The following is a 16,737-nucleotide window of genomic DNA, read 5'->3' as shown; positions in this document are numbered from 1 at the left end:
GCTATAGTGGTTTGATGCAGGAAAGGACACCAGTTATTGGTAGCAGAACTTGGTAGTGATCAACTTTAATAGGTAGTTCAAAAACATGGGTTTACTACCATGAACTAAAATGCCTTTAGAAGAGGCATGGCAAATTCTCAATCATCTCTATTTTTTATTTTTATTTTAATCATGGATAATATTTGAGGATGTTTTCTCAGTTCTAGGCATTACTGCCTAGACTCAGTTGTCTGCCTGAACATAAAGTGTCATCTAGCTGCTAGCCACGTTTCTGAACCAGCCACTGATCTTACTCTTCCCTGCTTTCCTAGTAGCTGAAATAATTAAGTGCATGGTTCAAAACACTAGATTTGCACTCTGACAGTGAATCAGAAAGGACATTGAAAGGGTTAGGACATAAGAGTGCTTAGGCTATGACTCTTACTTCCTTTTAAGTCTCTTTTTTAAATCGGGTAATTTTTCTTGGGGTAACAGAAGGTTAATCTTTCTATTAATTTTCCACTCTGTTTATTATGTTGTTGAAGTACAGCTTTGCATAATGTTGCTTTCTGAAGCAATGTCAGAAAATATTTACTATTTTGGCTGTGTGTTTTAATAGCTGGATGTGTGAGCCAAGTGTTTTATTCTAAAGAGAAAATTATTGTCACCAGAAGCTTGGATTATGTAGATGGATATGGGAGATTACAGAACTGGTTTTATTTCATATTTAAAACTTTCTTAGTTCCATATGTATTTACTGCACTTTCTGTGAAGTACAGATTGATGGGCTTTGATATTTCATCTTGTGAGTGCAATAGTTCCATTAACTATTAGTTAGTTCAGTTTAGTTTAGTGCTCCTCCTAAACCCTGCCAAAAAGAAAAAAGCCAGCAGCAGTGGCCAAATTTTCAGCGTAAAAAATACGGAGGCTATTACAGTGCATCCTTGATAAGGATCAGAAAGTGCTTCTGTGAGAGCTACAACAGCTTGAGAAGTAAAAGTGTAGTTACCACTCCTGTCCTCAGACAACTAATAGCTTTCTTTTATTTTTTTAATTCCTTTCTCTGCTTTCAGAATAAATAAATAATTTTCACAGTGAAGGAAGATGGATTAAAATATGCCATACCCAGCGTATAGCATTTAGAAATTGCTCAACATGGAGTTGTAATCTCTTTCTTATAATTTTAGTATTATATTCACAAGTTTTGTTTTGTCTTCTCCTTTTTCCTTACTCTCTCCAATCATTTTCCCACTTCTGTCCCCTGCCTTCCATTCTCTGTCCCATTCCTTCTTCTTGTGTATTTACACTTCACATGGAATGAGTTTGTGTTCATAGTTTGTGATAATCCATTTATACAGGAAATAAACCACTTTATTTATTAGTGTTATTTTGTATCTTCGATTGGATAAATTACTTTGAAGTTTTGCAGACTTTGACAGTTTAAATCTCTGGCTTGTGATTTCAGGTCCCTGGTTTTGCAGCAACACTACTAACAAAAAATATCAATAATATCTGATTTTCAGTTAACAAAACCTTCTTAATCTAACCAGGCTTAGGAACTTGTTCAGATCTTGTGTGTGTTGGTTTTCCTGCTGCAAGGTGTGTGGTTTTCCCACCCTCTTTTCTCCAACAGGACTAGATTTCAGCGTAGTTGTGATATCACATCTATAAGTGTCACAACAAAATGCTAATTAGAGGGGAAAAAAGTCTCTCATTCAGTGAACATTCCAAAATAAACTACATCAAGATCAACATATCCACAGCTGAGAATATTCAGGGACAGTCCTGTTTTCTTCCTGGGCATTTGTACATAATGACTGTTGTTAGATAGGAGTCTGAATTGGTATAACTTTTTCTGACCTTTAATTCAGGGTGCATAACTTTGTGTGGTTTGATTTTTAGTGACTGAGATTCTGCAGTTTTTACTGGATGGGTTCCAAAAATGTATTTCTGGTAGCTTGACTTAGTGCCATCTAAGAGTGTCAAATGATTTATTTGGGATATAAGATAGTATTTTGATTTTGGGTGCTCTTTAGATTCAGTCCACTGAACAATACAGAAAATATTTAACCCCCTTCTTTTCTGTTTTTCTTTGTAGATAGTAATTGTCCAGTTTGGAGGAAAACCATTTAGCTGCTCTCCCCTTCAGCTTGACCAGTGGATGTGGTGTGTATTTATTGGATTAGGAGAACTTGTATGGGGTCAGGTAAGCATTCAGTAATATGCAGAGTTTTTTCTTTTGTTTTTATAAACCAATCAAAGATCTGATATTGTTCATAATTCTACTATACAGTTGTTTCCTTGATCTCTCACAATGTCATATTTAGTACACATTGGAATGCAGGGTGCACTCTAATTCCTTCAGGAATAGATACAACAGTAAGGATAATTTATCCCACTGTTCCTTTTGATTTTTGTTAATTTTCACATCTTTTTTTTCCCTAAGCAGCATGTGCTATCACCAAGGTCATCTTCAGTTAGGCTTTTTTATGAAAGATGTTTGATTCATAACCTAGTCCTCTAGTCACAGAAAAGTACGGTAAGGGCAAATGCACTGTAACCTTCCCTGCAATAGAGTAGCCAGTGTAGAATATGTATGTTCAGCCATGGCAAATACTTGAAAGTGAAAAGTAGTTCCAGTTCTATGTCAACTCACTAATTCCCATGCTGAAACCGCCATTCCATCAACCCAGGGTAGCCTTGTTACTGGCATAGGTCCAGTGCATTTAATATTAATTTAATATACACCTGCAGCGATCCTCCACCCACCTACTTCTCTGTGTGAAGGATGGGGAGGGTGTGACATAAAAAGGATTTTTTCCTATAATAGTTGCAGAAAAGTGCAGTTTAATTCATGTGTCATTTTAAAATTCTGCTACAACCTGTGTTATCATTAGCTAATACAAAATTATATAGAGAGGAAAAAACAAGTATCAATGAGATAATTAAGTTATGTGATTATCTGTCTGGACGTAATAATACAGATACAAACAGTGTTGTTAAAATACTGCATTATTATTTTATGTACAAACACATGTTCCAAAGTTAATAATGTTATTTTTTTCCACCTTTGAATGCATTATTAATGTGTTTAAGTTGATGCCACCTGACATAGTAAAAAATTAGGTGAGAAATGTGAAGTTACATTTTGCTTCTGAGATATGAAGATATACAAATAGATCAATAGTTTGCCACTGTGACGAAACAGGCAAGAAATTGCCAACTGCAATTGAATACTGAAATGGTTCTGATGGAATTGTAATGAATAGATGCTAGCTTTCCAAACTGATTATTTACTCTCTTATGGAAAAAAGTAACTTCGGGGGCAGTTGGGCCTCAGATTTTTTTTTAAGAAATAAGGTCAGAGTCATGACAGCTTTTACTGCATATGTTGCTGAAAGCCACCACTGTTAGACTGTTCTAATATAATTATTACCTGAGAATGGGATTTGATTTATAATGTTGCAGGAGGAAGACCTAAAATCAGTTTGATGGTTCTTGGAAAGAAAATATTTTTTTTTAACTGATTGCAAAATACCAACTTTGGGAGGGGGGAAGAAAAGCAGGGAAAGGGAGCTGTTTTATTAGATCATTCAGCTGTGAAGAATTTCCCACAGCCTTTATCAATGTTCTGTTTGGCTTCTAAGTTTTGTTATATGTGATTATTACATAACTGTTGAAAACTAAGAATAATATCAGCATCTGTTTTCAATTTAAAGATGGGCATAATTGCCCAAGTCTCATTGCAAGAGCCTAGCCATTAAATTAAAACTGGTATTGGAATACGTCAACAGTTTTATCACTGAAAAGGCTACAATTTTACATAAAGCAAATACAGAGGAAAAAAATGTTTCTGTTGTGGCCAGTATTTAGTGACTAGAATAGAAAAGCACAAGCTAAAAAGCATTATTTACATATTTACATGATTTACAGTCTATGGTGAGTCCTCTCTTCATGGAGCTCTACAGTAAGAGATGACTTTTTCTTTAGAAGAGGTGCTCCTCTTCCTTCTCAGCCTTTTCTCTCCTGCTATGACTAATTCTAGCTCAGCACAAATTTGTTTTACCAGTCTTCTGAACCTGCTGTTCTTGTGAACCACTAAAACTAATCAAGATTTTCAGGTTTAGATGTTAAAGTTGCAATTTTTAAAGTGATTTAAAGTGCAATTTATAGGAAGCCAATCTGAGATGCTTGAGGGATGGTTTCTAAAAGGTGGCCCTCATCACTTCTGAAAACCAAAACTTTCTAAAATATTTCATGTTACGTTCCCAGAATTATCAATCAGTTTTTAAAACTGTGATAATTTTCCTGGGAATAAGATTTAGTTCCTTAATCTACATCCAGTCTGTTGAGTCTGCAATTACCTGAACTGGGCAGGTGTCTGCAGATATGGAAAAATGAACAAGCAAAAAGACATGTAAACACCCTAAGAAAAGAATTAAAGCAGAATCTATCAGCCTGGTTGAGAGAGGTCATGAAGGAGAGGTATGTTCTTATCACACAGAATCACTACCAAATGCAGTTGTTTCCATGTGTACTGTCTTGAAAGTACTTCATCACCATCAGCTACACCAGATTCCAGTCTCAAACAGCTGCTTTCTGTAGAGCGCTGACATTATAGTGTTTTGAAAGCTGGGAAGCTGAAGGAGTTTCAGTAAGTATTTAAATGACTAGCGCTTACCTTTTCTTTTTTTCTTCTGTTCTGTCTTTGCTTGCGTCACACCAATTCATGAGTTTCCCAAGTTGACGTCTTGTTTTTCAAAGCCCAAAATGTATTTTCAAAAGGTTCTGTAGAAGTGTAGAAACTGGTTGGGGTTTTTTTGACATCTCTTTATCTGTCTTTAAAAATAATATAATAAAAGAGGAGTTGTAGATAATGAAGCTCAAGGAGACCCTCATCAAACTCAACAGTTTATATTCATCCTGAAAATACTTGGTGCCTTTTCATGTGTCTTCACTATATTCATTCCAGTTTTCCAAAACTGTGAGATATATCTTCACCAACTTCCCTGCAACTGTCTGATTCTATCTCCATCTTTCACACATTTGGGCTTCAGAGATGTGATTGCTCACTGCTGAAACAAAGACAAACAAAAAAAAAAATAAAATTGCAGCACTGTTTTTGCTAAATTAGTCTAATAGTGAACTTTTTTCTTAATGAGAAATTAAGTGAGGTTTGGTTTTTTTCCAAGCGTTCAATATGTTCCAGGTAATGTCTTGTTTATATAGCCATCTGGCCATATTTTTATTCAAGCTAAGAAATAAGAACAAAGAGAAAATGAGTGCCCAAGAGGGTAACACTGATACGTATTTAAAATAATTGTGCTATAACATTGTTTAGCTACAGTATTTGCAAATTTTTAAGGTTATTAGCCATGTCCTGTATTAATTACTTCCAAGGACTGCTTCGGTGGACAAACAAAATAAAAAGGTGGGCTGAGTTAATCAGAATTTATTAGTAATAAGGACAAAGAGTAAGAGATAGCCCTTTAAGAAGTCCAACAGTGAGACGGTCAAACCCACACCTTTCAGAAACCTTAGAATGCTGAGAAAAGCATTTCAATTTGCTGAAACAAAGGGAAGCTGAATAGATGAACTAACGTAGCGTGCAAAGATTTATAAGCATGAGATGCAACTAATTTTCAGCTCACATTAACATACATTAGATTATTATCAGTCATTAGAAACGCCCAAATTCTAATTGCAGAAGTATCAATCTTGTTTTCTTTAAATAATTGCATTCAAATACTTACACCTTCTTTTAGTTTTTTGAGAAAAGACAACATTTTTCCCAGCCTTAAACTTGCTCCAGAGCTGTGTATTGCCAATCTGGTTTAAGAATGCAAGTAATGCTAATTGTTTACAGAGTAAACTAAGTATTTTTGAACTAAAATGGAGTTGTATACGTGTAAAGTATTATTGTGAATATGCTTACATTAACTTTCCTTATAGATCTCACTAAAATATCAGTGTTCTTTTGTAATTAGCAGATTATTATACTGTTGTTATAGAATGAGGCTTATGTTTTCAGTAATTTTTTATAATTTTAGGTCATTGCAACCATCCCAACAAGTAGGCTAAAATTTTTAAAGGAGGCAGGGCGGCTCACTGAGAAGGAGGAGGTCCCTGAAGAAGAACTCAATGAAGATGTTGAAGAAATTGATCATGCAGAGAGAGAACTTCGACGTGGCCAAATTCTCTGGTTCAGAGGGCTCAACAGAATCCAAACCCAGGTATACTAAAAATAAATGCCCACATGGTCTAGAAAAAAAAAAAAATGCTTAATCTTTCATCAACCCAAGATGAGGAAAGCCCCAGAGTATTCCTGTGTGTGAACGATGGTACTCGTTAATTGCTTTACTGTTTTCAGAGGAGGAGCACATGAAAAAGTAAAATAGGTGAATTGAACAAAAGTGTGTATGTGTATACCAGAGGAGATAAAGTGAAAAGATTATGAAATGGTAATATGCAAAAATAGGAATACTTTTTTTGAGACTACTGTGCACGGACATTATTTTTCTATTACACATATCAACTAGTGATGACAGTTCATAAAGTAGTGCTACTTGGAAAATGTAACAATGGCTAGAAAAATGTTATCAAGGCTTTCTAAAACATACTGGTTTATTTGGTAAAAAATATATTGTTGCTGCCACTTCTGCAATAACAGAAAAATTGTCGAGTCTAAAGTATGAAGTACCATTTGATTAAAAAAAATATCTTTTCCATACTGGCACTACCATATAATATTATGATTAAAAGGAATCAATTTTCTTTCCTATTAGGTAATGAAAAATGTGGTTCTGGATTTATTTTTAATAGTAAGGGTGTAAGCATCCATTAAATATTGAAATGTATATGTTGGCTAATATGGATGATTTCTTAGAAAATATCTATCTTTTTATTTTAAAAACCTCCAATCTTTGCTAAGTACAAGAATCCACGGCATTTTTCAATATACTAAATATTTGCACTGAATCTTGATGCTAAATATAGCACAGATTAGGATATCTAGTAAAATTTGTCCTGTAGTGCTAAAAAAATTATTTTAACTATTTCATTGCAGTGAAGTAGCATGCTTATAGCACTCTAGTGCTCTCTGCTTGATCTTTCTAAGATCAAGTATTTGTGCCAGCTTGCAGAAGAAAGCTCTGAAAGAGATATGTACTCGCCATATCATTTACATGATGTTTACAAGAAAAAGGTGAATAATTAAGAAAAGTATTTTGTCTTTAAAGAATCTTTTGAAGAACATCTATAGCTCAGAAGATTTTTATTTTTGTCTTCATTCAAGACAAACAGCACTTTCCCATCTACAGATCGATACATTTTTTTTCTGGAGAGATACAGCCATGCATTTTTAGAAGAAATGAGAGGAAGCAGCTAACTGAAACTAGGACAGTTAGGTCTCTTTAGTGCATCCACAGAGCAAAAAATAAAGAGGATGGAAACTGCCATTAGAGAGATAAAGGGTTTGGGTAAATTCTCAAGGCTCTCTGGTAAGTAATTAAATGCAGATCTTCAGCTTTGAGGTTGTGTGTCTTGACTCTATTGAGTCAGGAGCACTCATCATTAGAGAAAATTCAAATTGTCACGGTATAAAGGTGACAAACAGGTGCCCAGGTAATGGTGATCTTTATGGAAAGGTGACCTCTAAATGTGCATTCTTTTCTTCCTGGTGGCTGTAGGAGGAGTGTTGTCTGTTGGCATTTCTGTCAGGATGTCTTTCTGGTTGTGGTGAGTGTAAACAACTACAAGCATAAAAAAGCAAATTACATCCTTTCAGTTATTTTTCTAGTCTGAGAGGTAGCTTTTAGTTTTGCATATCTTTGTCCACTTAATTCACAGATAAATTATTATTCTTTTATACTATTTAAAACAAAATGAACATTAATTATATTTCTTTGCTAACATCCATCTTCATAGTTTCCTTTCTGCTCTTAGTTGTAGAAATATCTCCAGTAGGATGTATTGTTTCTGACCTGCCAAGAGGCCTCTGTGATTTATTTTTTTTCCCTCATTTTGTTTATTCAGTGACTTTGAATATTACATCCATTTCACATCTGTGGAGTGATAATGAAAAAAGGAAATGGGCCAACAGATTCAAAAATAGTTCCAAGGTGTCCACTGGAGAGAGATGAACTTATATGCAGGCCAAATTAGATCCATTGTTGGATGGACCTTGAGTTGAATGCTTTTTGATGCGCCCATCCAAATGAATTCATACACTTGTACTACATTTCTTAGGAAGCCAGCTCAAGAAGAGTTGATGGAAGAAGATGAGGATGTCTGTAGCATCCTTGGGGAGCTGGAGGATTTGCAAGAATCCTCTGATGTCTAATGCACTTCTGGAGATGCGGAAGAAGAAGGTAGAGCATCCCCTCACTTTATATATATATATATAAGAGGATGACAGTAAGATTAGGACTAAACTCTGGACTCTCTCACTACTAGATCGATCATTCAAATCCCAACAAGACCAGTTTCTGCCATCATACACTTGTGCTGTATATTAGATTATCTTTATTTTTGCTTATTTTCTATTCAGTCACTATTGGACAGATAGCCACAGTACTCAACAAAAACCTTCACTCCTAAAACAGTTACAAAGAATCCAGATCTCTTGTAATGCTCCAATAAGAACTCATCCAAACTGACAAAAACTTTGCAGTACTAAAGACATTTTTTTCTTTTTTTGCACCCTGTCTCAAAACAGAGGGTTCAAACCTAGACACCAGACAAAGGATTTCCACTGTTGATTCTTCATACTGAAATGTCAGACATATTTCTTTGATGAGATGCACAAGTTTACTTAAAGAAAGGTGTGTGAAAAATGCACATAACTAAGTCAAAGAGACTGGCTATCTACTTCTGATTTTCTTTTTTTGTCTACATTTGTTCATTTAGATATTTTGTTGTCTTATAAATATACTATAGGGCTTCTCTTGATGGATGCATGTTGTTCTTCTCTGAATGGAAGCGTGTTTCCTTACTGGATAGCTCTCTCAGAAGACCACTGACACATGAAGTTTCACAAATGACTCATCCTAGTTATGTAAGCTTCAGAAAGCTATTGAGGTGGTCTCAAATGGCATAAAGGACAGGACTTGTCAACCCCTGCTAGTTTTCAGCAATTTTTTTCCAAGTCTTTGTTGCAGTTCTCACAAATTCTTCCTTCTGAAGGAAGAGACAAGACTGATCATACCATCTTAACAGATCTAGTAGGCTTCGGAAAGTTCAGCAAGTTCACCTTCAGGCAAAACTGCGTAATCTGAGTAAAAACCAAAAATGATTGCATCTTTTTTTAATTGCATATTGAGAAGTTTCTCTTGTTACCTCACATTTGAGTATGGAAAAATAGTGAAGTGTGGCGATTTGAAAACTTTTAAAGCTACATGTCAGATTTTTACCACACTGGGCCTGATTGTTTCCTCCTCTGCTTCATTCATCCTGTAATTCAGTTTGCTTTATCTGCTTAGGGTGGGAAATAACTCTCTAGAAATGTTTTGAGAATAAAAGCAAAAACAGCAAAATATACAGGTGCCATGTTAACTGCTACTGAAAAAAGATTATTCCTCTTCAGATACTAGAAAATACATAGAGGTGCTGTACTGGATTTTCTTTTCCCTTTTTGTGCATTAAAACCTTTCTCTTCAGCCAATGCCAATCCTAGAGCAGTGGAAGTCCCTCTTGGCAAGTGGTTTTGAAGTCAGATAAAAAGCTAGCACCTCATTTTATGGCTTTCCATATACCTTTTAATACAGAAAACATTGCAGTAGGCCAGTGTAAGTGGAATGGAAACAGTTTTACTTCATGCAGAAAAGTGTTGCCTTTTTTTTTTAAATAATATCCTGGTTGGAGATCAGGTGAATGAGACCTGGGTCCTGTTAACATTAATGAAAGGAGCAATGCTTGCTGAAAATCTGTTCTGTGTTAAACATCAGAAGAATGTTTGTTCTGCCAGGACTATTCTCTTAGTCTAAGATCCCTTTTTTTTTCTTAACTGCTAATCACTGGTATTTTTATTAGCTGTCCGTACCTCAAAAACATGGATCTTCTAGAGTATAGAACATACAGAAAAATGAGAGGGAGGTGAAAAATTCCAAACTTACAAATAAGCTTCAAATGTAGGACAGTATTTTTTTTCTCTCGCTGAAAGCCTATAATCAAAACATGACTGCATCCTATATTTTGTTGGATATTTTTCAAACTTTTCATGATATATGACTTATCATTTACTTTCTCATTTTTAGCAACTTAAATTGTTCTAAAAAAATGCATTCTTTTGTAAATAAAAAAATTACACCTTAATTTTTAAAGCATTATTTATTTATTTATATGATATTTCTAGGAACTCTTTCTACTTTGTTGTTTTCTGATTTTGGAAGATAAACTTTTGGGCCAAGTTATTCTCTTCTTTCTTGGCTTCAGGCAGAACACAGCCCTGTATATTCAGCTTTTAAGATTCTGGAAAGGTTGTTATCCTCCCCCTCTGAATTACATCCATGAAGATCTGTAGTTACTTTCTTCAGGAGAAAGAGTCAATTACACGCCTGTAATTCTTGTTGTCTGGAGAAACTATTAAATACAGATCTTCCCTTATCTTTTCACTCTTATACTAAGGTCTTTCTTTGCAGTTTATTGGGAAGACACTTGTACATCTAGAAATGCCCTTTGGCTTAGGATTTATCATCTGTGGCTTCCACAGTGATACGCACTTCATGCTCTCAGTAAGAGTCTTTAAAATATTTTTTTGAATGGTCTCTTTTGAAGAGTGCTCTGTCACCTGTGTTAGATCATGAAAACCCAAGATCTGTATTTAATTCTACTTTTGTACAGTGACCATTTCAGGTGAGTATTTAATATGCCTTCATATATAACCAGTGATTTGAGCCATATGTTTTTTTTCTAGATGCCAATGTGAATGAACCTTAGCTAATGACTCACTTCCATATGCTAACTCACCTCATGTTGTATTTTTTTACTGTGACATTTGTATTGGACATGTAATTCAAAATAAGTCTGCTGCAGAAAACACTGAGAGCAAAGCTGTAAAATGTTGTGATAACTGATTAATACTGTACATCTATTAGTGTGCACATTTAAATGGATGTTGTAAACAGGACTCTCAAACAGTGGGTCAGTGAACAAATCAGCTGTTTCATGTTTGTATAGTAAAAGTTCAGGGTGACAATTTTACAGCAGTAACCTTTGATCCCTTTTACAGCTGGCTGTGCTATGATTATTCCCATAAAAACATGTAGGAAAATAAACAATGATGTCCAAATATAAGATTATGGGAGGGGATACATCCATACCATTAAGGATGAAGCCATGTGAATTTGTTTATTCCTAAGACTGACCACAGCAGAAAATGTTAGCTAATTTATTATAGTGCTGTCAACTTGGAAAATTTAGGAGAGCTTGCACAAAGATCTGTCCTGTTTTAATGGATAAATACGCCACTTTACCTTCTCCCAACTACTTTCTAGGCTGTGTATCTTCAGAAATTTGGGTTGCAAGATACAAATCTGGTAACAGTGGGTTACTTCAAATAAGTAGTTGGTTGAATTCTTCTAATTGATACTACTACTGCTGCTTTGTCACGTTGTGGTTGTATCACTGTAGCAAAGAGGACATTTTGGTGTGTAGGGGTTATATTTACTCCTTGATATTATCTACTACCAATCCCTGGCTTTACATTTGTACACACAGCCTGCTTTTTATTGGGTTATACTGGTGACAAAGAATGCCTTGAAATACTCTGCTCTTTTTTTAGCCTCATCTTCTGTGGTGATGAATAAAGCACTCAGGAAGGTATTCAGGATGGATATATCAAACAGTGCATATAATAGACATATGAAAGTAACAAGTAGAAAATTGCAATGTTAATTGCTGCAATAGTCAATCCAGTTCCACGTAATTTTCTGTGTGATTTTAAGTGCTCTGCTTAAAGATAGATAAAATATCAATCTTTTTCAATCTTTAGTTATAAAAGACCAATATTCATTATCACTGAGTTTATTTTAAACAATCTTTCATTATAGAAGAAGTCAAAGTATTGAACACTTCCTATTTTATCAAGCTAGTATACTGACAATCCTGGTTTTGTAGAAAAAATGGAGTCATATTTTGAATATTTTAAAGGGGTTTTGGTTTGGTTGGGTGTCATCCCTGTCCCCCCCCAAATTCCAATTAAGTGACTGCATTTTCCTCCCTCTGAAAGAACAACAAATTAGTTTTAGCGAGCAATAACAAAGTAATTTTATTCTCAGTAGGAAAAAAGTGGAGATTAGTTATATCAACTATTCCGGTTTTATTTACTTCATTTACATATAAATAAAATGGTTTAAATTTTAAAGACTGTTGTTTCAAATCTTCCAGTTGCTTAAACTGATGCAGCTCCACTCCCTCCTATGGAGCTGTTTCATTTTATACAGGCAAAAAAATTGGATAATTTCATATCTAAAAACATTAAAAGGAACCTTTGAAAGCCTTTATTTCATTTGAAGTAAAACTGTATGCACAGTTGATTTATTGTTTTTCATTATTATTCCTGTCAGTTATGCAACTGTATCCATACTTTAAGCAACTTGTCTCATTCTTTCCTCCATTACAGATCGAAGTAGTCAATACTTTCAAGAGTGGCACTTCCTTTCAGGGGGCTCTAAGGAGACAGTCCTCCGTCACAAGCCAGACCCAGGATGTAACCAATATTTCTAGCCCTAGTCACGTATCGTTATCCAATGCTCTTTCCTCTCCTACCAGCACATCTGCTGCTGCGGCTGGGCGTGAGTGTGTATTCTTAATGCATCAGACCTACAGAGATGCCAACTTACGTAGCAGTCACTTGAGACTAAGCTACTTTGCCCTTTCCCATTTTGTCCTGTTATGTTTATTGGTTTACACATACCCAGAACCACATAACATGATTACTTTGTGTACAGTAGATGCTCTCCATGATTCATTGCAAGTTTTTTTAACTTACTGCTAGGACAGGAATTTCTAGTCATTTTTTATCGGGTGTATGGAGATTTTGATTTTATATGAGGCTTCTGTGTCATGTTTTCTCAGTCTCATTGGATACATTTTCTACTGCTTATAAGATATAAACATTAAATGATTCTACAAATATATTAAGCAATACAGCTTGTCAGATAAACAATCATTCCATCTGGAAGACTGCGTGTAATATAGGTCACTCCTATCCAAGAAAGATATACTCTAATTAGCACAGGTACAGGAAGGAACAAGGAAATAGAGGATCTAGTGTATGAAGCAAGGCTAAGGGATAGAGGCGAATGGTGAAATTACATGAATGGTGAAAGAACAGATGTTATCTCTAAATTCACTGGGAAGTAAGCATTAAGGAAGGAGGGAGCTAGAAAAATTGAAGGACAGTGTTGAAACAACAAAACAAATGTGCTGACAAATTTCTTTGTTAGAAGAAGCAGGTTTCTAAACACTGACATCCAGACACAGCTTTCATTTAGATGCAAACAAAGCATCTAGTGAAGAGGTAGTGAAGTGAATAAACACTTTGAAGCAACTAATAAGAAAGGGGAGCTTCACTAACAATAAAATTCCAGGTTGCTCAGGAAAACTCTTCCAAATTTAACTTTGGGTTTGTATTTTTATTTATTCAGGGCTGTAAGTAACTATTTTACAGCATAGCCAGCATTAAAAGAATATTTAAGTTTATAAAACTCAAGCTTACAAGCTTGTCGCTTACTTTACAAAAAAAATGCAGTGTATTCCTTATGCAAGTTTTAGTGAAAAGTTGACCAAACAGACAAGAAACCAATCTTGTCTGTCTGGCCAACAGAGGGAGACAAGGCAGACAAGAGAAAGAAATAAAATTCCAGAACTCATGGAGGAAAAAAAGGAAACATGATCTTTCTATTTGGTTTGAGTGCAAAGCCCGTCAGTATTTGAACATCAAGCCTTTAGACATGCATTAGAAGTTTTGTGGGAATGGAGTCAATGGAGAAACTTTGCTTTTGCTAGGAACCCAAAGTGCCATTAAGGTTCCAACTTTGGCAGTTGCTCCTTGGAGAAAATTCATATCTTCTGTCTTGTCTTGGGAAGTTTGGCCTGCTAACTTTCACTCCAACAGCATGAACAGTTTCAGGGCAGCAGCACGATCAGGAGAAGCAAAATCACTGAGCTGCGTGCTGCTGCTGTGCCACAGGCACCGTAACCTGCTTACCGAGAACTCTGAGCCTGAGTTCCCTCGTTTCCACACTGAGCAGGACACAAAACACCAGACACAAACCAGCCTTTCATCCAGGGAATGATTGCCCATAAAAGCATTTCTATATTTGAGCAGAAAACAGAGAGCAACTCATTCTACTGTGGTAAATGTTTCAATAACATCCTGTGGCCAGCTGTCTGAAAGGATATTTCTAACAAATTAAAATGAACAATTTTTCTTCCCTCTCTTCTCTCCATTGCAGCAAAGCAACTAAGAATTGAATAGTCTTGTGTCTTGACAAAGACCTTACTAGATTATGGGCTGAAGTTAGTTAATAGGAGAAAGCATAATCTGCTACAGTCTTTGATGTCTCTTTTTATTTGGAAAAAAAAGCAGGTCTACAGAGCTTACCAGTTATAGCCACATTTATTCAGTAAAATAAAAAAGTATGATTCATTTGTTAAGCTACCCAGAGATATGAATCTTCATTGCAGAGGGCAATTAGAGATTAGGCCTTTTAAAGTGGTTATTCTGGACTGTTAGCATTTTATTACTGCAATATAATGTCTGTTTAGTATCAAACCAGTGTGTGCTTCAAATTATAATGCTTAAGAAAAGTTTTGATTTACTAATAGAGTGACACAAACCTAATGCATGACAGTGAAAAAACAAAGACAAAAACTGGTTTTTATTTTTAAATTGAGTAGGTACAGTTAGTTGTTCATCTTCCAGAACCTGAAAAAACTTTCCTAATCCAAATTTCATAGAAATGGGGTCTGGTTTTGTGAATTGGCATTTTCTGAGAAAATTTCAGTTGCAAAATGCACACCTAGGTCTACTCTTTCAGCATCTTGTTTAAAATGTATGTGGTAGGACAGACCTGACTTTCCTCTTAGCTGCTCAGAATGAATTAAACCTGAAATCATTACCTTCTTCCTATGGGGTGGAAGGGAATAATGGGATAATTGTATCTCTGATTTTGAAGCCTTTCCCTTTCTTCAGGAATCTTAAATATATTGCATATGTAGATATATTACAGGGAGTAGCAAGGGAAAACCTTAAGTGTATAGATAAGGCAAAAGGGTCTAATACTTGGAAGGGTCCAATATAAGCACTGTCAGGAAGGTTTATTTTCAGGCAAATGTGGAATACCTTAAGTAAAAGCAATTTATACAAAGGGATATTTAGTACAGTACTAAGTTTTCCCTAGTTTTGCTGATACTTTTTAGCTGTCATGGTGGTTTTGCCAATAACAAATTATCAATTAATGCTGACATCCAGAAATTTGTAACAATGAGGTCCATATTATGAATTTCTTCTCTCTTTTGAAAACTGTTTCAGCTTTAGATAAAGACAGTGACAATTTCTGCAAATTGAAACCTGTAATTTTATATATGCATGCATATTTAATATGCACACATTTAAGCTACAGAAAATGAAAACATGGGAAAAATAAGGCTGTGTATGCAATATGGTCTCAGCCAAGTTCTTGGGTTTTGTCGTGTCATGTGCATGAACACACAGACGTACATACACACACAGTCTTCTGTCACTGGAAAGCTCTTACACTACAGAGTTAGAAGTGGTTTTAGATACCAGGCTATCCCACAACAGCTTTGGTAGATATGTATTTTGTATGTGTTTATTTCTACATTTTATTTTGGGTAAAAAAATCAGATCCAGTGGGGCAATGGAGCATCCTTTTTACTTTTGAAGCTCAGAATGAGTAACACAATGTTAGCTTGTGCTTAAAATTAAGTATATGCTTTAAAGCCTTTGCTACTACATTGCTTAATTAGGTAGAGGATTAGTAGATCTAACTGTACACAAAGTAAACAAGTTATTCACCCTAATCTGTTTATACCTGGTTCTCAGATGTTGTTTATATTATCAATAGGTAACCCCTTCAAAAGAATGGTTTCAAATTTTCCCAGACACATTTAATATTCCTTTGTACTTGCTTACCCTCCTTCCTCTCATTCTCATATATAGTTAATACTGTTCCTAAGTCTAAGCAGCCAGAAATTGCAGGTCCCTTATAAAAAGTCCTTTCTTTCATAAAAGGTTATAATTAAAAAATATAGTTAAGTGTAGAAAACATTGGGGGAACAACAAACAAACAAAACGAAACCCCACCAAAAGGCAACTTCCCAGATCATGAACCCGCTGTTGTTTCTTACAAGTTCCTTTTAGTTTGTTCTGTTGAGGTCTGTCATTTTTAGAAGTGAATATTTCATGGAACCACTTACAATTTTTTATTATATTGAATTCTAGCAACAGTGGGCTCAAACGAGACATTTGTAAGGATGACACTAGAAAAAAACCACAGTGATGATACCAAATTTTATAGCAGCCAATTAAAATCTTACCAAATAATCACAAAATATTCTCAGAAGTATTTGTCCATCATACAGATCTCTGAAGGTTTTTTGGGGTTTTGGTTGATTGGTTGGTTGTTTTCTAAAAAGTTTTTTCAAGCAAAAGAAAAGCATAGCACCCTTAAGGGTGTATTTTTGCCCTGGTTCACTTTCTAGAGGGGGCTACAATCTTCAAAAGAGGGGCTA

At 35.2% G+C, this 16,737-nt stretch overlaps 1 protein-coding gene across 1 annotated transcript in view; it reads left to right on the top strand.

The window, feature by feature from the left end:
• The window catches only part of ATP2B2 (ATPase plasma membrane Ca2+ transporting 2), a 192,912-nt gene that overhangs the window by 169,721 nt on the left and 6,454 nt on the right, over positions 1-16,737 (top strand). Inside the window, 3 exon segments of the mRNA XM_035892214.1 lie at positions 2,078-2,185; positions 6,030-6,212; positions 12,599-12,685. Of these exon segments, the coding sequence (XP_035748107.1) occupies positions 2,078-2,185; positions 6,030-6,212; positions 12,599-12,685 (378 nt within the window).

This window comes from Egretta garzetta, unplaced genomic scaffold (assembly GCF_000687185.1).
Source record: "Egretta garzetta isolate BGI_Z169 unplaced genomic scaffold, ASM68718v1 scaffold553, whole genome shotgun sequence".
Taxonomy (NCBI): Eukaryota; Metazoa; Chordata; class Aves; order Pelecaniformes; family Ardeidae; genus Egretta; species Egretta garzetta.
Note: the sequence above shows the minus strand (reverse complement) of the source record. Positions and strands in the feature narration are given on the sequence as shown.